This window comes from Eurypyga helias, unplaced genomic scaffold, assembly GCF_000690775.1.
Source record: "Eurypyga helias isolate BGI_N326 unplaced genomic scaffold, ASM69077v1 scaffold6301, whole genome shotgun sequence".
NCBI lineage: Eukaryota > Metazoa > Chordata > Aves > Eurypygiformes > Eurypygidae > Eurypyga > Eurypyga helias.
The window spans coordinates 1625-25674 of record NW_010232635.1 but is presented as its reverse complement, the minus strand read 5'-3'; the positions used below and the strand labels follow the sequence as shown (position 1 = coordinate 25674).

The following is a 24050-nucleotide window of genomic DNA, read 5'->3' as shown; positions in this document are numbered from 1 at the left end:
GATAAAGAGGAAGTTGTTTTGTGGATGAATACAGTAGGACCCTACCACAATCGCCAAGAAACGTACAAATACTTCTCTCTCCCTTTCTGTGTGGGATCAAAAAAAAGCATCAGCCATTACCATGAAACCCTAGGAGAAGCACTTCAAGGAGTTGAATTGGAATTTAGTGGTCTTGACATCAAATTTAAAGGTAAGCAATTCACTTAAAAAACCTCACAAACCGTAAAACTCAGTTTTTGAACTAGAAGAACCGAAAGTTTGCTGCTGCCAGCAACTGAAAGTATTTCATATTGTTGCTTGAAATGCCCTGCAGGGTTGTCTACTACCATTGGCTTTTCAGCTTATAGGAAAGTTTTCATCTACATGCCCTTTAAGGAAGATGCTTGCAGCAGATACATGCTTCTGAAGCAACTGTGATTATGTTTTATAAAGTAAAACTGAGCTTTCTGTCTATGAATGATTAGCAGTATATTTATGGGAATTAACGTTCTGGAATTACCCATTCTGAAGATGGAATTTTTTCCTGTGATGTTAAATACTTGCAGACTCTCTGCAGTTGGAAAGGAGTAGCAGGGGCTCAACATCTCAAAGTTCTACCTTAATACAAAGTTAATTATTGTATCCTTCTGGTGACTGTCTAGTGTAACATAACTTTGACAAATAACTTTACATTATTGTCTCTAACTCATCATATGCCAGTCAGGATGAAGCTGGTCTGTTTTTTTTTTTTTCCCCGTTTCCTGCCCTCTCCCTCTTTCCATACTGTTCCAGAGATGGTATCTAACTTCTTTTGCAAATACATTTCTTGGTGTTAGGGGCTAAGTTGTTCATTGCATAATTTGAATTTTAGCATTTATATAGTTAATCCAGTTTGGCTTTCGGTGTACATGCATTTATTTCCCTAGAGGGCTACACTTCATTCCATCATCAGTGCTTAACTGGATGGAGAACTTAAGCATAGTGTCTCTTGTCTGAGCATTTGCAATCAGATGGGTCTTAGCTTCTGTTAGTTATAAAGCTTTTATCCAAAACTGGACATCTGCAAAATAAGACACTTGGTGTGTTGTAAGTAGAAGAAGTAGAATAAAAGATTGTTAAAACCATGAATCGATCATAAATTTTTAAGTTGCATAGGGGATAGCATCTCTGCATTAAAGGAATTTGGAATTGAATCTTTCCTTTTTAAGAAAGGAACGGCACCTAAACAAACACTGGAAAACAGTCCTATTACTGATTTGCAAGATTTGTAGCCTGCTGAAAATTTTATTCAGTATTGGAGAAATAGTTTTCCTGTCAAACCTCAAAGAATATGCTCAGAAACTCAAAATGGAAAAAACAGAGAAGGCAACTGGCAACAATTCAACGTGGCCATGAAGGTTAAGTAAAACTTTTATTGTCAGAATATAATAAATACTTATTTTTAAAGCCTGTTATGTGTGTAATTTTTAGTTCCTTTAATTGCCCCATCTTTACAAAGAGATGGTGTTGTTCCACTCATAAGTGTGCTCTCTAGATGCAGCACTGAATTGAAAAGACTGAAGGTTTGTGAGTGAATATTTGCTATTATGAAATGTCCTGTTTCCAGATTTATTTTCTGAAGTTTATCCATAGTTCATTTATCCCTGTCATAGCAAAATTTTGCTAGATTGTCTTTCTTTTTGTGACTGGGAGTACTGAGCAGGTTGAGCTGTTCTGTAGCTCACTTTTCAGCACTTCCGTCCTGGACCTGCCCTTTTCCTTGTTGTCCTGGAGGTAGGAATTTATAGTAATCTGTTTTTGTAGTGGAAGCGTTGAGATGATATCAACAGGAGGAAACGGACTGGCTGAAGTGCAGGAACTGGCTGAAAGGCTTGAAAGATTTTCTTCTTTAGGAGTCTGAAAAAGCTAGACCCTCTTGTACCAGAAGTGTACGCAGTAGTAGTCAGACTGGTTTAAATTGGTAAAGTATGTTCATCTTTATTTAGATTGGTAAAGCACGTTCATGGTATTTTTCCTGAAATAACAGGTGAGCTAGATGAAACTGTCAGTTTATCTTTTGTCTGTTCTTGTGACCACACTGTAGTCAGATGTAGTTCAGCTTTCCAGAGTGTTTTCTGCCCTTTCTGAGGGAAATATGCAGAAGCAGGGCATTGGACAAATCCATTCTTCTGTGAATACACTCTCAAATACTTCTGTAAAATAGCCTAATAATGGAGAAATTTATGAGTTTCTGTTAAAGAATTCTTTAACACTTGGAAAAAAAGATACTGAACATCTGTTTTCTTAAACAACAATAAGTACAACTTGGGTAATACTGAACTTCCAGTTCATCAACACAGAAACTGTTACCATTCCTATTTGGTTAAGAGAAGCCTTTTGGAATTCAGAACTACAGGGAGCCAAAGTTATCCTGGACTAGCATGAATTCAGAATGGTGGAAAAGTGCGGTGGTTTTTGCACCTTGTGGTTATTTTGGTTTTGATTATGTCCCTGCCATATTAATCTATCTGTAGTCTTCTATATTTCTTTACGACAAGCAAACCTGTTTTCCTTAAGTCTTACTTGACATTCAGGTTATGAATCTTGGGTTCTGATTCACAATAAATAATACTTAGAAAAAATCTAAAGCTTTCTGTGTCAGAGCAGCAGCACAAGCATTTGTGAAAAGTTCAGTGCAATTTCTTCAGAGTTTAAGGTCTGGTCTGCTCATACCGTTTTTTCAGCTGTCTTTTTGCACCTCTAATGGCTTTACAAGTGCATACCAGGTATGTAGTTGCTATATTCTTCTAGACAGGCTGGGCATGATGTCGTTCAAAACAGGCTTGGAATGGGTATGGAAGAGTAGAGATTTCGGAAATAGTCAGGTCTTTATGGCTTGTGAGTGTGATTGATGTGCTGGTACACTTCCCACCTGCTGGGGAATTCCTCTTCATCTATGTCCTTTGTTGCCTATTACTCATTTATTTATTATTAATAGCGCATTGGTGCTCTGTGTAGATTGCTAATCTGTATTGGACCTGCAGTGAATTTAACTCCCAACCGAAGTGGCTGCAGGTCAGATGTTTTCTATAAAGCAGATGGTACATGGTAGCTGGTGGTTGACTAAGTATGTGTATGGGATCTGGGAAGCTGTCCATATGCACTTCTAGTTTTTTCCCTTACAATCTGTGTCCTCTGGATAAAAAATGTGAACAATAATCTCTTTGCTGTTAGCTGGCATCCAGAAGCTTCTATATCAGGAGGTGCATTGCTAGCAGTGGATCCATGAAGTGAAATCTGAATGGAAGTCAACTCTATTTTACTATCTTTAATCTGCTATTAAAAGTATTAAAATGTCCTTTTTTCCAAATTTTAGAGTTACAAGTATAAAGTAATTGTAGCAGTAGTTATTAGTACTTAATATACAATTATGTAGAATTTGTTGACATCCAAATCCCCTTGATAGACAGGTTTTCAGAGTTAAAAACAACTGAGCAAAAGACCGCTATCTGTGATTCCTTTTTTCAGGATTGAAAGCTATCGTAAACCCAGTACAGTTTATATCCAATGCGTGTAGGAAAACTTAAATTTCATAGACCAGTCCTTAAAATTTAGCATTTGTATAAATAATTCTTTTCCAGTTTGGCTGTTGAAATGTGATGATAGCTTAGGTATTTTTGGTGACTCTTTAATGGTACATGTTGCTCTTGGCTGAAGTGGTGGTCACTTGTTTAAAAAAGTGTAACTGGATTGTATCAGTGCATTTAATTTTTTTTTTCGTTATGGATAAATTTTATCTTACTGTGATTGATTCGTGCTCCCATCTCTGTACCAGTAGTCTAGAAATTGCTGCAATGAAATTGAAACAGAGTTGTTGGGGATTTGTGGAGGGGTGTTGTTTTTTTTCTTAACAACAGAAGCTTATGTTTTGGCACCGATATTTGGTTTATATGATTCATGTGTTCTTAAGAAAAAGATATGGCTTCAAGGAGGGTTGAGTATTTAACATCTACAGCTGAAATAATTGAGCTACTCAAGTACATTTCAATAATCATTTAGATGCTTGAATGTGCATTTAAGTATCTAGCCATAGGGACCTGCTTTTCAACATGTTGTCATGGATGTCTGAAAGACTTGTACAGATTTTCTTCATGAATAAGTGAATCAGATCTAAGTCCTGAGTTAACCGATAATAGTTTGTCCTCATGTGTGTTTGAGATTATGGCAAGACTAAAAATTACAGGTATTTTTCCTTTTTAAATGAGTGTTGTAAGGGTTCACAAGATCAGATCAGATTTGGATTTTATACTTCTAGAATTTTATCTTCTGGAGTCAGTAAAGGGGAATTAGAACTGTTGTTACAAATTAGCTTCTGCAATAAAACCCAGTTTCCTTCTCAAGATCGTGTGACTGGACAGCAGTAGCAGGTAAGTGTGAAACTGCATGTTCATCATATTCGAAGAATTATTTAGACTGCAGCTGTCGGTTACTGAACACTGTAGACTGTGTAAGTAAAACCGTCAGTTGCCTGTATTTTTTGAAATGGAATAAGAAAATAACGGCTTTGCAGAAGTGTGTTCTGCTGAGAATGAATGGAGGTTTCCACTTGAATGCTTGCTGTGGTGACTGGCAGGGCAAATCTACAGTGTATTCAGAAATCCACAAAGTAGTGTTGCTTTTCATATTTAAAAAGGTGTCATGTGAAAGAATACCTGTGACTGCACAGGGTGGCTGCATTTCCCTTCTGTTACAAATATGAACAATGTTGTTCTTGTATCACAGGTCTCAAATCTGTATAAATTAGTTATTAACGTACACTTATATTGTAATATAACTTTAAGTTTTCAGTTGGCTTAATTCTCTTGTCAAGCTACACCTAGAGTGCTTTCTATGTAACATGTCAAGTTCTTTACTCAAGCATTTGAACTGACATCCTCTACATTACACCTGAGACCTAGTGAATTATTAAATGTATTGAACAGCGGCTTCCTAGCGACATCATTAGAAAATTGTTTTTTGACATTGCCATACAATCCTGGTTAGAGAAGATGAATTTAAAGGGGAGAAGGATTTTTTTTTTTTTAAACATACTTGAATTTTGAGCTTATTTAGAAACATTATTAACCGATAGTCCTTCTGCGTGAGAAATCCTTGCCCAAGACTTCCTTCTGCAACACCTCTAGAAAATAGGACAGCCATTCAGGAAGATGTTCAGTGTTCTAGGAGATGGTCAGATATAGTGAGGTTTTATATGGTTTGTATGTGTGGAAAAAAAATCCAGCTGATCGGACTGTTCATATGAAATTTGAAATCTGACATAAGCACACCTGCTTTTCTAACTACCCTTGCTTTCGTGCTTGTTTAATATTTGCTTCATGTGCCACTGACATTGCCAAAGCTGTATTATGTGGCAGACATTACCTCTTTGACATCCCTGGTGAAGACACAAGGCAAAACATACTTCTAACTTCACGCACAACTATAGCTGGGATAAGAGTTATCTAACATACACATGGTTGGATCTGGTAAAGCTGTAATGAAGTAGACTTCAGCTTCCCCAGCCACTGAACGCTGTTCTAAGCTACTTCCATTTAATCAGTTAACACAGCGGACTGAAGTTTAACCACCTCATCCTGTCCTGTAACTAAACAACAGATTCAGCATTCTCAGTGGCTGAAGAAAGGAGCACTTGTCTTCACTCCTCTTGCCTTCAGTCAGTTGTTTTAGGGGACAGGAGAGGAACTCTACCGTGTAGTATGGCTGAGGGTGAAATCATACAGCATACGTAAAGTTACACCTGTGTTTTGCAGGAACTGCGTGCGGTGGTCTTCTGGGTTTTTTGTGTATGTGCAGTGGTGTAATTCCTAACATAGTTGATCTACAGTTGATTATATCATCTCTGCGATGTCTTTTGCTATTCAGAGTTCTGAGAGTAAAATCCATAAAAATGGTTGAAGACAGTTTTTTGGTGCGTATTCTGTCTGCAGCATGATCAGATGTCAGTGCAGGCATTTCACATCAAATGACTTTTTGTTTTGTTTTATTGAGTATTTTTTGTTTTGTTACAGCAACAAAAGCCTCTACTTACATCCCAGAGTAGATGGAGAATGGCTCATTTCAGTTAGTAGGAGAGGGGAGAGAAAAAAGGGGCAAATTCCAGGGGTCTGAAAGCCCATGGAGTAACTTGGTATTACAGACTAATACCTAATTTGTCTTGGTTAATAACTGCAAACAAAGGCTGCTGTATTCAGGCTATAAAATAGGAAAGGTTTCTAAAAAGAATGCTTGTGGTTTGTGTTACTTTTATTTCACTAGTAGCACTTGCCTCTTATCCCTGTGCTGTCCTTGAGTTGTGCTGGGACTGCTGTGTGTGTGGGTGAACCAGTCAGGAGAGAGCCACTTAAAACCAGCCTGGCTCCTGTGGCACTTCCCAGATCAGGCTTCCATGCTTCTGTGCTAGGTAACGCTTCAGATAACAGCTTCTACCAGTTTCTCTTTCACCCTTGCTTTAATTCACAGTACATTTTTTGATGTCTGTGTGTTGAACTTATATGAGTTAAAAAAATTAACATTAGAAAGGTGTTATCCTTTATTTGAGTATAGTATGAAACTGCTAGAGAATAACAATAAAGTGCCAAGGATTTTGGAAAGAATTAATGCGTACTTTGCAACAAATCCAGAAGATAGGGATTATTTTTTTCTTTTAATTAATGTCGTGATGACTCAAAAAATCTGTTAAAGTGAAAAAATGCAAAGCAGAGGCATCTTTGGGAGAATATAGTCCAAAAAGTACGGCTCCAGCTCAGTAGAGGCGTAAATGCAAACTGAGGCCTGGATTTGTAATGTGTTTCAGCTGTGGTGCCAACTTTAATGGTTCTACTGAATGTACGAGTACAGGTCCTGAAAACGTAATCTATGGTCTAGAAGTCTTCTTGGGACACTTGTTGACTTGAATGGTTTTGTTATTCTCTCTTCCACCCCCCCCCCCCCCCCACACATCTTTTTTTCCCCCCCCCAGCAAAAGTTTTCTTGTCTCATAAGTCAGTCTGAAATTTTTTATTTCAGTGAAAAAATGAAGCTCAGAGTGCATTTGTTATGTCTTAGAAGAAGCCAAAATAGAAAATACTAAATTTTTCATAAGAAACAGGAGCAAGAGATGCATCCATTCTGGAATAGCCAGGGGCACTATTTTCTCTGGGGCTGTAGGAAATCACTGCAGCTATGCAGGACTGTTGTCTGGTTTCTAACCATCATGCTTCACCAGGCTCTGCTTCAGTTTGGTGTGACCTGACTGTGCACATTTTCGTTTTGACACATTGTCAAAATCAGAGAAATAATGTTTTGTGTTGGAAATACTCTGCTTGGCTTTGCTTTTTCTGTGTGGGTGATTGGATTTTCTTTCTAAGCTTTATATGGCAGTTAGTATACAGGAGAAAGTAACCTGAATTGTGATACAGATTAGAGCTGTACTTGTGACACAAATTAATTTTATCTGCTAGGAATTTACGCTCACTTTGTTTCACTGTTTGCAGAGTGAAAACATTTACTAGGAAGTGGCCGGGGGTGTGTGCATGTGTTGTCTCTAAATCTGTTGCTGCCTGAAGTCTTGTAAATATGAGCCCTTTTGTCTTTTTCACTTGAAAATGAAACATTAGGGAAGGAAATTGGGATGTGAAAGAATAGCTGCTAACTGCATTGAATATGAATTGTAGATAGGGAAAAATAGCCTTCTGGCTCGAAGAGGTGGATTTATTTTATTTCCAAGTGCAGCCGCTTTTGCGTTCTTAGTGTTGTTCCTATTTTTGTCTTCTGTCCTCTTTTTTTCTACCTTTACTCTTCTTTATTTCTTCCTTTATGGTAGTTTCTTGAAAACTGCTGGGAACTTAAAAAAAGTTTCAGTTTTTACGAACAGTATTTCTAGTCAGTGAGCCTGTTTTAAGTATTTGTTAATAATTTCATACCTTGTGTTAGGTCTCATGGTCTGTCCAGGTAAAGCTGCCATTGGCTAATGGATCATAATTTAGTGTGGGTGAAGTAGCAAAAGGGTACTTTGAAAACTTTCCTTTTCCAGTCTGTGGGAAGCTTCTACATGCGGAAGGGTAGAATTATAAAATCAATCATGTAATTGCTTAGTGGTTCCTTTTTAGATGTCCTTTTTTGTTACCTACTTGAGGATAGCCATGAGAGGTTCAAGTTTCCAGCAATGTCCGTTCTTCCATGTACTTGGTTTGCCCACGCTATGAGCCAGCTCATTAATAAATCATTAACTGTGCTTTATTCTGCAGACGATGTAATGCAGACTACCTACTGTGAAATTGACTTGGACAAAGGCAGAAGAGATGCGTTTGTGTATGCTATCAAGAATCACTATTGGTACCAGATGTATATTGATGACTTGCCAATATGGGGTGAGTGATACTACGTGTAAACAACTGGATTACAACTACAGGAGTCCTGTGCCAGTGGGTTTCATGGCGTTGTTTAATGACTAAGCTTTATTAAGAGAATCTCACAAGTATGTAGAGCTTATGGAATAAAGTAATACAAATAAGTTGAAAGTTTCTTGCAGTGAAAGAAGAGTAGGATGGCTTGTGCTAGTGAATTACAAAAACAGTGAAAAGCTGTTACTTCTTAAGCACTGATTTAATAATACCAAGTTCTTTGGATTAAATTCTCTTAAATGTTTGAGTGGTGATTAGATAGGTCAGATGTAAGGCCCATGTTCATGAATGTGTTCATGAATAATAACTTTTTCGATTTTTAAACTTTATTTTGCTAGTTCTTGTGTTTGTTACTGATGCAAGAGCCATTTGATTTTCTTCTGTAGTAGTTTAGTGGCTTCTCACAGTTTTGCATGTGCATTCTGTGGGTATATGAAGGAATTTTATTTTACTTATTCTTACACAGTTTTTAAAATTGCTCTTGCTGAGTATTATTAATCTGGGCTTAGAAGTGCTTGTGTCTTGAATAAGAATGTATGTGTCCATATCGCCCTCGTCTCGTAAGCACTGTTTTTTGTTACTCCCTTGTAACCTGTGATCACATACCTGGTAAAGAGTGCTCTGCAGATTGTACTTTGCATTGATAGCAGTCAGCCAAACTCCGCAAGCCCCATTGTAGATACAAACTGAAGGGAAATTTAAAACACCACAAAACATGAGGTCTTTGTTGCCTGTGTTCCAGGAAGGAGGTAAAACCACCCAACATAAAGAAAATCCCACAACACCTACAAAAGTACAGTTCAAGCCACATGATAAAAGTCTTTTGATAGGTAGTGCGCTGGATAATGCTACTCATCATTTGTTCTGACAGAGGGTGGGATTTTTTAACTTTTAATTGGTTTTAGAAAGTAGCTACCTGATGAACATGAGTCCCAGCCAGAAATGATAGTGCTTTATGTATCAATTTATTTTTTTATCTGTTAGTCAGGAAGGTCCTTGCTTTTTTTTTTTTTTAGAAATGTATGTGTTTTTAAGAGATAAAATTATAATGCCTGACAGGATCGGTACTCATATATTAAATTTGTTCTTTTCAGCTGATTTGCTTAGTGTGTGTAACAGCTCTGGGGCAGGGCTTGGGGTAGACCCTAATTAATCTGTGTGGCCTTCACTGTATTTGTGCAATTGCTGGTAGGTTTTTAAAAAGCATGCATGAGTGACAGTTGTTGCTACAGTGTTTCGTATGCTTTTGGCCTTTTCAGCAAAAGATCAATGAATGATTTTCCTAGGTTAGTGGCAGCTACGTAGGCTTTAGACTGCCGAAGTATGATGGATGCTAAGCTGACTTCTTTGGAATCCCATGTGGGTAGTGAGTTTTGGAGGATTTCTTTTTTAGGACTGATTTTTCTGATCTTACTTGGGAACAGCTTTTCTTGCCTCAAATACTGAAGACCAAATATACTTACTAAATCTTCTACACACTGACTAAATTTTATGCTCGCAGCTGAAAAATCTTTTTTACTGTGATTCCAGTGCTTTTCACGTTCTTCAGTAGTATGCATTGTATGCAGAAGTCATCGTCCTAATGCCACAGCTAACATGGAATCTAATTATCATCTTCATGTGATATTAAAAAGCTGGTTTTGATAACAGTTTGAACCAGAACCTCAAGTTTTGATACTTAATAGATGACTGCAGCATTGTAAGTGCTGGTAATACTATGCAAGGATATAATCTGACATCAGGTGTGAAAGGAAGCGGCGCTGAAGATTTTGGTCTATGACTCCTGAGGGCTAGGTAAAACTTTCAGGACTGCAGATTGGTCAGTCAATATTAGCCTGTTTTTTATTCCAGAAAATTAAACAATTCTCAGTGGGGGGCTGAGAAAGGAGTGAATGCATCTGAACTGATGAGAAGTGTTTATCTGCAGATCTGAACAAGTCTTTCTGACCTTTGTGTTCCAAGTACAGTTTAGAAAACTATGACTATAACTCATCCGCATTAATTCTGGTTTTGCTGGGTCTCTGTTCAGCAGTAGAAATATTTCAGGCTCTAAATGCCGCCTAAAACTTAGAGCTCTGAGACTTGCTGCTCGCTGAAGGGTTTTCATTATAAATATTACTGTTATGAATGTGGTGTGAAGCTATCATACACGTGGCTCCTCCAGCCATGTGTCTTACAAAGTAAGAACTTCAGTAATTATGATGGCATCTCTGAAATACTCTGATTACTGAGAAGCTTTTTTTGTCTTAGTAAGATAATGTCCATAACGGCTTACCCTTAACTTGATATTAAAAATACTTTGTGCTGAAATGGCTTTTTTATTTCTTTGTGAAAGCTATCATGTTGATTCACCACATTTGGAGTACCTTTCCTGAGAACCCTACTAGCCAGCATGTAGTATGGACTGTATCGCCCAATCCACTATTTTCTCATTGCTGGTTTGTATCTTGTAGCTGGATTAAACGAAAATTTTGTTCTCTAAATGTAAATGGCTAGAGTCCTTTTTTGTGCTACCAAAAGAAAGTGAGTATTCTCTGAAGACTTTGAAGTATTCAGGTGGTATTCATGTTTGCTGTGAATTCTAGGCAGTGTCTCTTTTAATTCTGTTCTTAAAGCAGACTGCTCACTTCTCTGGGCTCATCCAGATGGATTTGTACCTGTTGTCCTGTCTTCTGGCTAACTTTATTTAAGTTCACGTTTTATGTTCTTCATGGTTTTCCACCTTGATAAGGCTTACTGATGTCAAAGTCAACGCACAACCATTGATATTCAAAATTCTCCTTAGGAAGTACTCAAAATATCCAGTAAGGAGTACTCTATTTTCGCTAAAGACTAGACATAAAATAACTTCTCTTAACTGCTGATAACTAAAGGTAATGACTGCAGACTCCTGTTTGAGGTTTTGGAAAGTTTATGCTTTATTTTCTGACCTGAAAAAGCCAACCAGATCTTTTTAAGTGCATTCAAATAACACAATTGCATTTTCTATTTTTTCCTGAATTGCTATCCAGCAGTGAAGCATCTAGGCTTGACTGTCTTTGTTGCAGAGCATCTCCTTAAGTATACGTAGCACCATGTTAATTCGCTCCTTCAGGTAGTGATTGATCAGAATGTCCTTTAAGTAGTCATGGTTTTGGATACTACCGTGGGAACAGATGGTATGCCAGGTGCTGGGCTGTATGGCATAGGCACAAACCCGCACGTGTTTCATGTGGATGGTGCACACAAGGCAATCCTGAGCGATGAGCATGAATAAAAAACATGACAGAAAAATACCACCTTGAAAGTTAAAAACCACAGGTAATGCACAAGTGCCATTCCTTCATATACCTGCTGCTTCGTGATAACCTGTTCCATATCCTTCACCTTCTTGTTCTCCCGCTCCCCCCACCTTTGACTATCTTGTGCTGCTTTTATTGTGGCTATCCATTTTGTATGTTATCTTTAGGATGATGGTCTTGACGTTGAAGAGGACGCATGTAGCCTATGAACCTGGTGACTGCTAGACTTGCATTTTTTCCCCCGGCATAGTACATTCTCTGGAATTTTTCTGTAGTAGATTAGACAATTTGCAGTAATTTATTGAAAAGTGATAACTTAATCATGGCTAGTAGTGAGTTCAGTCGAGCTCTGATGCTTTAGGAGCATCTGAGCAGCTTTCCACCTTGGAGGTAATGAAAACCTTCAAGTAAATGATAACTTTTCTGATTTTTTCAGTGACAGTAACATAGAGAGTAGTCATAAACTATAATTCTTGGCAAGCATTGGAAGCTTGTGTGCTAGTGAGAGCAAAAGGTATGTGTTGGGGAGTCAACTAATGAATACAGAATGAAAATAAAATTTTTAAGAGGAAGAAAAATCAGTGAAGGGATAGATGGGAGATGGGAAAATATAGAGATCATGGCTGAAGTTCTGTTCATGGAAATTAAATCTGTATTCAGCTAGTTGTTTTATCTGGTAAGAATTCCAAATAAAACCAGAGGAACTGTTGTGTCTTCTGTTTCTTCTGCAGTGTTTCTAGTTGCATGTTTTTTTATTTTAATGCCATTACAAAATGCGTCTTGCAGATACCTGTGGATTGAAGGTGTATTCCAGGTATTATAGTTAAAAAGAAGAGCATAAGGTCTGCTGTGTTCTCTTTACTGTAATACTGTGTTTATAGCTGGCAAAGTTTTTTTAATGTATATTAAAAATAATTACAATATTTGAAAAGCATACCTGTAATAGATGTTTTTTTCCTATGCAGGTATTGTTGGAGAAGCAGATGAAAATGGAGAAGATTATTACCTTTGGACTTATAAAAAACTTGAAATAGGTTACAATGGAAATAGAATTGTAGATGTCAATCTGACCAGTGAAGGAAAGGTGAAATTGGTACCAAACACAAAAATCCAGATGTCATATTCAGTAAGTAATTTGGTGATGCACCTGTAATAAGAAATTCCTCATGGTGAAATAGCTTAAAAATAGGTGCTTTTATACCTACAACTATGTATTAATATGTCAGGCTGTGTTAGAGGCAGATGCATCTTCACTCCTTCAAATACTTTTTTTTTCATTACTGACAAACCTTGGTAGGTTTATAATAATGGAATATGATGTAAATAAATGTAAAATTATTATTTATTTAAAAAACACTTCAAACTGAAGGTTGTATAATATGCAGAGCAGTATTTTGATGGAAAAGGAAGATGTCCCCAACGGTATGGAGACTAGAAGTATAGAAGATCCCCTGCTACATATTTTCTTGATGTTTGGAGCCCTGACATCACAGATTTAAACTGGATTCTGATCTAGGACTAAAACCCACTGTAAGCCTTCATACTCAGCAATCAGTTAGTATCAAAGGTTATTTTGGTTTTGCAGTTCCAGTAGAAATTTGTCTTATTTATATAACCTTATTAGTAAGGTTTTCTCTGAAACCTCTGCTGTTATATTGAATTGCTATGATGAAAGGTAATGAATAAACAATGTTTGCTGATCTGAGATAACCAATTAAAGTTTTTGGTTTTCCTCCTTATTTATTTGATGTTACTTAGATCTGTAATCGTTCACTTCCCATGTTCACATTTGTATACTGAAACTAGTTTTTAATGCGTTGCTTTTCTACACAGTGTTAGCCACAGGTGTCAGCATAAGATTTTTTTTTCAGAGGGTATTATTGCCACTGCTACATTTGCCTTATGCTGAGTAAATTGTATGATTTGAAGTGCAGATAATTGATTTTTCTATGTGCTTTTAGAATTATGTTTAAACTAATCTCCCTATTTATACTTCAAGATTGATAGTAGTAATTTTGAAATTTTCTATTTCAAATTCCACCAGCATTGTGAAGTCCACTTGCTCTGTGAATTTTGAGGTGGACAGCACTGAGTAGCTGCCAGTAATGAAAATAATATTGGATGTTCTCTTAAAATACCTTTAATGGGCAGAGCTCAGGACTTACATATAAAATTCGCTGGCACCACTGGGCAATTGCTGGGCCAGTGCATGGTGTTTAATTCACAGATTGTCTCTGGTGGATTTGTTCTACGCAGTGCTTCCTAGTGGCAGATGCTTTAATGAGAAATATATCTGCATAAAGCAATGTTGAAAGCTAATGTTTTAAGCCACTAATCTCAAACAAGGTTGTAATTTGAACCGAAGAACATAAATGTCATACCTCTAAGTGAGTAATACTTGAGTCTTGGGGGTTTTAATCTGTTTCAGGATTGTGGTGAGTGATAGGAGTATTCAGTCTACATTTATATGCTTTCCCCTGTACTGAGTAAGAGAGCATCTGTTGGAAAGGATAGTTCCTTGCCATGTATTTTAAAAAGATATGCACAAGAGGGCTGCATTTGTTTCAAGATCACTAAAACCCCTGGAATCGCCTAATTTTGGCATGCTTTTGGAAAGATTTTAGTGTAGATTTGTCTTTAATTTCTAAAATTGCATTTTGAAATTAAAATGAAAAGAAGTCTTGCAAGAATTCTGAAAGATACTCTGTGCTACCGTGTTGGCACCCTGTAGTTCATCAGTACAATTAAATCTTCTAAATCCAAAGCAGTCCTCTGTGCAGCTAGTGGAGTAACGGGTAGCAATAATGTGCTGTTACCCTGTGATAGTAGGGCCATAAACACATACTTTTCCAGCTGGTTTCAGAGTTATTCATTAGCAATTGAAGGGTCTAGATTGCAGAATCCTGTGGTCTTAGAGATTTCAGGCTGCAGCTTTTAGCTTGCAGCTTTTAAAATTTTAAGGTCTGTCTTTTAGGGTCCAGCTTGATCCATTATATGCAATTTACTTCCAGCCAGCTTGTATCTCAGTTTATGCCCTTTTCTTTCCTTTTGGCATCTGTTTTAAATCTGCTCTTATGTCTTCTTGTTTCCCTCACTTCTGCTAGACTGCATCTTTTTTTCTTGGGCACTGTACTCGGAGTGTTTAGGTGCAGATGATTTCACTGAATGCTAGTCTCAGTGTGTGGCAGCAGAACAGATCTCAGCTGCCGTTGGGGGAGCAGAAAAAGAGGGTGTTGTCATTGCTCAGTGAACACTGACAGTGTTCTCCATAAGTCTCTCTATGTAAATGCAGCACATGAAAATGTTGAGAAAAGGGAATGTGCTGTCAGGAAAAAAAAAAAAAAAAACCCACGCAAAAAAAACTTCCACTGCTTTCTACCACATCATTCCTGAATATATTTAAATATGCTTTCTTTCTCTAACCTTTATTCTGAACTCTTGGGCAAATTGGGAGCTTTTTTCAGAAGTGTGGCCTTAACATTTCACAAGTACCTACTGTGGGGAAGAAAACAATCATCTTTGAACTATTTGTTTGACAAAACTGAAAAATAGGGTAATATGATGGATTTTGGTTTTGGCACCTTCACTGTCAGGATCTTTATGATCTCTTTCTATAAACATGAAAAGGGTTTGTGTTTGAAAACTGGAAGTTTGCATCTTGGGTTAGTCTTACAGAGACAGCGAGAGCTGAGCCAGTCAAGACTGATTCTTCCTTGTTCTTAAACAGGCATAGACGAGATCAGATCCATGAGGCAAGGTGGCTTATGTTCATTCTATGTCTGACCTGTAGATAGCAGTCATTAGGAATATTGGTCCATTGTTTTTGCCAAAACCTAGATTCATATTGAAGAAAGCATCTGAAGTGGATGATTTGTATAATACGGTTTGGGTTTCTGCATGTGAGTATAGCTGAACATATTATGATCAGCTTTTCAAGAATAAATTTTTCTCTCTTTAGGTGAAATGGAAGAAATCAGATGTGAAGTTTGAAGACCGATTTGACAAGTACCTTGACCCATCTTTCTTTCAGCACAGAGTATGTATTGTTCTAAGACAACCTTACAGCATATCCCTTTGAAATGGTTGCTTTAGTTCAGAAGATGTCAAGGAATTTTTGGATGACATCTTTGAATGTTCCAGGTGTTCTCGGACAATGAAACAGGCAGGTCTAGGACTGTAGGTTTTGGTGACAGATGTGTTGCTCAAACAGGATACCTCTAGTTTTTTGAGAGTGCTTTAGTAAATGTGCAGGCAGGCTTCAAGCCTGCAGCGAAGACAAGGCAGTTCAAGAAAAAATATATTCACATGATCAGAAGCAATGAAGTTTCAGGGACACAACTGTACGACTTGTAAGCTGAATAACTGCATACATAGACCTTTTATTGAAGTGAACATAAGGCAAAAAGCATTCTCCTAACCCAGTTGACGGTATCAGTTGCAATGGTTTAAACTTATGGTTGTAATCCTCTTAGGAGCAGTATGCTGAGCTGTACTACTTTCTGACGTTAGAAGGTTTGGATTCTGTTCGGAGCTCAGTGAAAGCTAGAGGATGTACTTGTCAGAGGCAGAATAATGCTGCAGCAAATATTGGTCCTGTGCAAAGTAATGGTTCCTTTGGCTTCTTGTCTGCGAGTGTCTCTTAGTAAAACCTCTTCTCCAGGAAGGCAGCAGAACATCATATTGCCTTTCCTTTACCAAGGGAGCATGCCCAGCTGGTTACTTAAATTTTGCTGGTGCTTAACTGAGCTGTGATAGCTTCATCATGAGCAAGCTTGGCTGTTGAAAAGCTTTATGCATGGTGTCTCGTGGGCCAGCTTTAGTGGGAATTTCTACAAATGTAATGTTACTTACAGTACCGTGCTGTTGTGACTTAGCCAGTGCTGACAAGCTGTCCTGCTGTGCAACAATTTATCCTTATTGGAACAAGTTTGAAACACATTTACAGTCCTAAACCTTAGGGATGTGTTTTCTTTTTGTAGATTCACTGGTTTTCAATTTTCAATTCTTTTATGATGGTGATCTTTCTGGTTGGCCTAGTGTCTATGATATTAATGAGAACTTTGCGAAAAGATTATGCAAGATACAGCAAGGAGGAAGAAATGGATGATATGGTAAGATCTGTAGTTATGCTTTTAAAAATCCTTTTAAATACTTTTTTTTTTTAAAAAAAGGCCTTACGTGTCTTGAAAGTGTTACTGGTTTTCTTTATAACATACTACTAGGTTGCAACTCAGAATTCTGTCTGTGGTAACTGTGTTAATGTTCATATCCACACTTAGGTTAAATGAGGTACATTTTCAGTGTGTAATAGAAGCCTGTGTATGCTCCTAAGCACTTAGAGGATTTTAGGGACAAGGAGGCAATCTGATAGATTTTACTGCATCATACATTCAGGTAGTAATTTTTGTTGTCTTCATAAGCACCTGAAAAGTGAACTTTTCTCCCAGATTTGATGCATTTAGGAGAGGAGACATGCTTGCTCTTGAAGTTGATTTAATAAATCAAACCTTTATGCCTAGTTTGTGTGTTTGGCATTAATTGTCATGATTAGACTTAAACATTTTTTTGTTCTTGTGCCTAGGACAGAGATCTAGGAGACGAGTATGGGTGGAAGCAGGTCCATGGAGATGTTTTTAGACCATCCAGTCATCCTCTGATATTTTCATCGCTTATTGGTTCTGGTTGTCAAATTTTTGCTGTGTCTCTGATAGTCATTGTTGTTGCAATGATAGAAGATTTGTACACAGAGTGAGTATAATTGTGCTGTGCTTTCAGCATATAAATGCTTAACTGAACAAAATCATTACAAAAATGAATCTTCTAACTGGCCTGGAAAAAAGTGTTGGAGAGTCCTTAGTCTTTATCTTTAGATCAGATGGAGTATTCAGAAAGGCTCTTTTAAGTTGTAATGGAACTTTGTCCTGCTCTTATGTGAGATGGTCGCCTTTAATTGTACTCTTTTAATGCTTGCTTTTTACGCAATTTATTATGAAACTAGTTTGACGCTCTGCAGCATTATGGGTAGATTATATGGGAAATAAATGTTAAAAGGTACACATTTCACTCCTGGTTTCGTCTGGAGTGCCAAGATATTACTGTATTTCTTACCCTTTATTTGCTGCTGTGTCCAGTAAAGACTGAAGTAGGAGTGTAATGTGTTGTCAATAGTCCTTTTTACTGCTGACAGTGCATTAAGCCAGTCTCGGGAATGGAGATGAAGTTTCTTAAGTTCTTTCGCACTGATGCTGCTCTGCTTGTGTTGCATGTTGTCATTGTTTAACCCCGGCTGGCAACTAAGACCCACATAGCTGCTTGCTCACTTCCCTCCAGTGGGATGGGAGAGACAATCAGAAGAGTAAAAATGAGAAGTCATGGGTTGAGAGAAAGACAGTTCAGTCTGTAAAGCAAAAGCCACGCAAAGCAAACCAAGGAATCCATTCACCACTTCCCACCGGCAGGGAGGCGTTGAGTCATCTCCAGGAAAGCAGTGCTCCATCACGTGTAATGGTTACTTGGGAAGACAAACGCTGTAACTCCGAGCGTCCTTCCCTTCCTCCTCCTTCCCCTGCTCTATATGCAGTGCATGATGTCATATGTAACGGAATATCCCTTTGGGCACTTGGAGTCACCCGGCTGGGCTGTGTCCCCTCCCAACACCTTGTGGACCCCCAGCCTAGTTGCTGGTAGGGTTGTGTAAGAAGCAGGAAAGTCCTTGACTCTGTGTAAGCACTGCTCAACAACAATGGAAACATCCCTGGGTTATCAGTCCTTTTTCCAGCACAAATCCAAACCAGCCCCATACTAGCTGCTCCGAAGAAAACTAACTCCATCCCAGCCCAGAACTCCAGCAATAGGTGGGCTGTGGTCCATCAGAAGAGTAAAAATGAGAAGTCATGGGTTGAGATAAAGACAGTTCAATCTGTAAAGCAAAAGCCACGCAAAGCAAACCAAGGAATCCATTCACCACTTCCCACCGGCAGGGAGGCGTTGAGTCATCTCCAGGAAAGCAGTGCTCCATCACGTGTAATGGTTACTTGGGAAGACAAACGCTGTAACTCCGAGCGTCCTTCCCTTCCTCCTCCTTCCCCTGCTCTATATGCAGTGCATGATGTCATATGTAACGGAATATCCCTTTGGGCACTTGGAGTCAGCTGTCCCGGCTGTGTCCCCTCCCAACACCTTGTGGACCCCCAGCCTAGTTGCTGGTAGGGTTGTGTAAGAAGCAGGAAAGTCCTTGACTCTGTGTAAGCACTGCTCAACAACAATGGAAACATCCCTGGGTTATCAGTCCTTTTTCCAGCACAAATCCAAACCAGCCCCATACTAGCTGCTCCGAAGAAAACTAACTCCATCCCAGCCCAGAACTCCAGCAATAGGTGGGCTGTGGTCCTGACTGGAGAGAATTTGCTTCAAACAAGCAAAAAGTACTCAAGCTTAAATTTAACACACTACTTGCAGTTCACCTAATTCTCTTCCTTTTTTGCATTTTATCTGTTTGAGATTTTTGCTGTCTTGGATGGACTTCATCTGTTTCTGTAGTGATCATGTTTTGGCTAGTGGGGGAAATATTTTTTTTACAAGTGCTTTGTTGTAATACTTCTAATGTGCCACTAGAGAGAACTCTTGGTTTTGAATTTAGCTGCCTCTTCATGGTGTGTTTAAAAAGCCACTCTGTAGTACCAGTATCTTCGCATATTTTAATTTTTCATATGGTATTATTCCCCCCTTGTGCCCCATGGTTACATTTCTGTATAGACTTACATAGACATTTTTAATTGTACAGCATGTCAGCCCTTCAGGGGAGGGAATGAATGCATTTCACAATGTTTGTGCACTGTAGGGAAGCTGCAAGTTAGTAATGGCAATTGTAAAATCTGTCAGAACAGTAATTAAAAATAATGTATGTGCACTTAGTCTTTTATTGTAATAGGCTTTTATATCTCATTCAAAGTGAATTTAATTCTGGGTGTGTAATGGAACAATTGACCAAATCTGAGCAGGTAATTCTTACGTTTAGGAAAATAGTGATGTGAGTAAAGAAGGCTGTAAACCAGAATTACAAGAATGATTGCTTGTCAGAGTTCTTCAGGTCTGTTAAAACTCCTAGGGATCATGCAGCTGATGCCAAGTGAAAGTGTCTCAGTGAAATTTGGTCATGTCAGCTATTAATTTATTAGTACTGGTTTGTGTTTTGAGAAGATTTTCCATTAGAATGTATGAAACATAAGTGAGTAAGCTTGAGAACAGCAAACTTTGAGATAATTTTAGATGAACAACTGCTGGTCATTTTAGAGGTAGCCTGGATTTACATGTGTTACTTCAGACTGTGCATGGTCTTCTGGGGCTTTGTGTGTGTTTCTAAATTGTCTTAAGCTAGGAGAGATATTAAAATTGGTTTCTGTCTAACCTGTAGCTTTCTAAAATGGACCTATAGCTTTCATTTCTTTATTTTTAAGAAGCGAATGTTAGTATAATGCTGCTTTAGTGTGTGTGACCAGCAGGTTTACTTGCTTAGTTCAATCCGCGCAGTCATGGAATCCGGTTGTACTAAGGATTACTTCTTTGAGTAGGGCAGGCAACCAGTAATGGTTCATCAAAAGCCAAAATGCCAACAGTTGAATCTTCAGAACAACTGATTTGAAGAAAGTGAAGCAAGCTGGCTGAAAACCTTCTGCTCTTTGCTATTGAAGAGTAGCAGAGGGACATGGGGGAACAGCTCTATTCATGAATAATATCTATGTCTTGCTATTCTTAGACATGATTTTAAAAATGTATTTGGAGATGGCTTTTGTGATTTAAAATTATTGGCTCTGCTAGTAAAATTTCAGGAAAAAATATGCCAAAATGAGTACTCCAACATTTAATGAGGTGGTGATTTAAAAATGACTAAACTCTTCTGATCAATGCTGATTTGTGGCTTCATTATAGTATTTATAGTTTCTAAATCAGGTTTTCTCATTTTCTGTAAGATGAACATTTTTGATCTTAAAAGCTAATTTCTGAGGGATGGCAGAAACATCATTCACAATTTTAGTTTACTTTTGTTAATACTGGTCTTTATATAAAGAGGGCCTTTTCTCTGCAGTAGTTGAGCCTTACACTTAACTATGTCGTGTAAATCGTTCAGTTCCTTAGACACAAAGTACGCACATCCAAATGTCAGAGTATTTTGGTCAGAGGTGAAGTTTTATACTCCAGTGAAAGTCAGTGCATGTTAGAAAAGGATGTAGTATGTCAGAACTCTATTTTCGAGATTGAATTAGACTTGGCCAGAAGCTTTGGATACAAACAGTTCTGTTCTTTTGCAGATTTCACAATTTAAGCACTGTACATTTTTTACATTGCCTAAAAATATTAGATAATTTCTTCTGCTAAATGTTCATTTTTTTTACTGTGTTCTTCTGCTCTAATACTGTTTTCTGTTTCATTTACCAAAAAAATCACTTCTTGTAGGAGAGGATCAATGCTTAGTACAGCTATATTTGTTTATGCTGCAACATCGCCTGTGAATGGATATTTTGGAGGAAGCCTTTATGCTAGACAAGGAGGTAAACTGTTTTCATGTTTCAGCCTTTTCATTGCATTGTTAATGGAGAAGTTACTGTTTTCTGATTTGCACTAATATACAAGTATCCTCATGGCATTAGGCCATTCAGAAGGAATCTGTTAAATTCTTCATAAACAGAAAGTATTTTGAGTATATTTAACTTCTATGCTATTTCCTATTCAGTATTGGCTGCATTTTCTAACTCGATAGCTAAGTCTTTGGTTAATTTGAAAGTAGTAAGAGCTATAGCACTGTTACAGCTCTGTCTTACGAGTTGCTCATTATGCTCTTGTATATAGTTGTTTGGCTCATGACACCCAGAGAGTATAATAGTCTCTCCCTCTTCTGTAACACGCGGTTAAACAGCTCATGTCATCTTCTCCAGATGACTCCTACATAGCCCTCTTCTGTAGGTACCAGGGGGCCAGTGTTGTGTTTGCTAATACGGAAAGGATGAGTATACAGTACTTACTAGACCATTAATTGTGGATGGGGGAAACAGTTTATAGCGTCTTTTAAAGAAGGTTATTCTACTTTCCAGCATGTGTTCTGCTTTATACTTAGCAAATTCAAAATGAGTATCAGTAGAGAGCAGAAGCCTAGTAAAACTGACATAACGGATTTGGACAGGCTGTCTTCAAGTGCTCCCCACTATGCCTCTGTGTTATGACCAATTACATCTTTGCAGTCCACTAGCTTCATCCATTCCCTGTGCTGCAATAAAAGAGTAATCAATATCTATTATCTTCTACAGTGCTTTAGAAAAAATAATTCTGGTAAGTTCACAGAAGAAAATTTGTATCTTTTTAGCACAACGTACTTGTTAGTATTCAGTCGCAACTGCGTTCTGTTCTGCTATGTTTGGAGGTTAGGCGTTTCTTTTCATGTGGCTTGGGTATAAACCTAGCAATTTGTAGAAAAGCAGGCATAGGTAAATTAGGGTTGCTCTTCTGATATGTACCATGCTGTGTAGTTGAAACAGATTTTTCTTTTTTTTGTTTACAGAGCAAATACTTATCAAAGTGTGAAATGCTGATTATGTTGGCTTATGGTGAAAATACATATGATGGTCTTGAAAAGCCTGTGCTAGTTTTCTAACTTTTTATTTAGTACATATTACAGATGCATCTGTGGTGTATTAAATTTAAATATACGCAGTAGTAGCATAGAAAAAAAGGGAATACAGGCAGTGAAAATTCATAAGGTATTGCTCAAGGGTTTTTAGCTTCTCGGGGAGCTTTAAACTTCATAACTGCTAACAAGTGTTGCTGTTCCCTTTATGCCTGGGGTTTAGAAATAATTTTCCGTCTACCTTTTCTGCTGTGGAAGATATCTGCGTTAATTCTGCTGTAAATTAAATGCTGTGGGATTTTGCTTTATAGCAGGGATAGCCAGTTCCATAGTGCATCCTGAATGTATGGAGTCAGCTTAGTTGGGTCAAGACAGCCTGTAGCAGGTGCTGCCTGAAAGCAGCTGTGGTGCTGAGTTGTCCTGGGAGCAGTGCTGAGCTCTCACTTGTTCCCAGGGTGTGAGCAGTCTCTGCACAGGGTCAGCTCTGCTATCTCTGTCTCTACTGATCTACAGCTTACATACACACTTAAGTTCCAATACAGCAGTTTCTTTGGCCAGCTTAGTCAGCATATGCTGTTCTTCAGCTGAAATCTTCTCGTGCTGTATCCCTTTTCCTGTCTTTTCACCTGGCCAAATAAATCGATTAATGTGCTGCATCTTGTGAGTTGTTGGGAGTCAAATGAAACTGTTAATTGACTTTTTGCTCCTGTATCGATGTGGTATGTTGTTGCTTATTTCTTTGCCCTTTTTAGGGGAGTAGTCAAACACCTAAATTTTGGAGAGCTTGCTGCTGACTTTTTAAACAGAATACACTGTATCTCACCAGTCCCATTGAAATATCCTTTCTTACAGGAAGGCGATGGATAAAGCAGATGTTCATTGGAGCCTTCCTTATTCCAGCAATGGTGTGTGGAACTGCCTTCTTCATTAACTTCATTGCCATCTATTATCATGCTTCAAGAGCTATACCCTTTGGAACCATGGTGAGTCATTTCACTGGAGGATTTAAACACCACTATAGAGACAGGAAAACTATGTTTTCCAGTGGAAACTGGTGGTGTGTTAAAATGCAATACAAAAGCACTGCAAGTGAAAGATGCTTCCAAATCACTGCAGTCAAGCATAAAAAAAATGGAAATAAAAGATCAGGCAGCAATATGAGAAGTCCTGAGGAGATCTGGCTTTACTGCCAGATGAACCGCTGTTTTCACTTTGTGAAGTGGTATTTAGTATCCAGTTATGGTCTTGTGCCTGTCTATTAACCATGTCACTTGAAAAACAATGCTGGTTGGATTACTTTCTCATTTAATCATGATGACTTATTTCTTGTGGCTTTAGTCAGGATTTTGTTTGTTGTCATGGCCCTTTCAAGCAACCTCAAATAACGCTGTGAATACAAGATAGGAAATAATCACTTGGCACTTGGGCAGAATTGTTGTTTGAGTTTGCAAAGGGTATTATTTGAGAGCAGCATTTTTTAAAATATGCACTATAATACTGCTTTTCCTAATTTTGTACAGTAGCACTCTTAAAATATCTCAATACAGGAAGGCTGGTTTTCAGTATCTGCAGCATATCTTGGGATTTAAGTTCTTTTTATACCTTCCTTCTTTACATATCAGTTTTTGTGATATGTTAAATTGTTCAGTCTTGAGATGTTTGAGTAGCCTTGGATTTCCTCTTTAATTCTGTCACAAAATGAAGCTTAGTATCACAAGTTCTGTCTTATTTTTATTATTTGGGATATAATCA

At 37.9% G+C, this 24050-nt stretch overlaps 1 protein-coding gene across 1 annotated transcript; it reads left to right on the top strand.

Annotated features, from left to right (window-relative positions):
- LOC104502845 (transmembrane 9 superfamily member 3) lies at nucleotides 1-23281 on the top strand (the record flags this gene model as incomplete). Its single annotated transcript, XM_010161449.1, has 8 exons — nucleotides 1-190; nucleotides 8244-8366; nucleotides 12646-12806; nucleotides 15639-15716; nucleotides 16660-16791; nucleotides 17262-17428; nucleotides 21134-21228; nucleotides 23151-23281. Coding segments are annotated over exons 1-8 (1053 nt in total), but the record flags the coding sequence as incomplete, so codon positions are not given.
- Nucleotides 23282-24050: the final 769 nt, after the last annotated feature.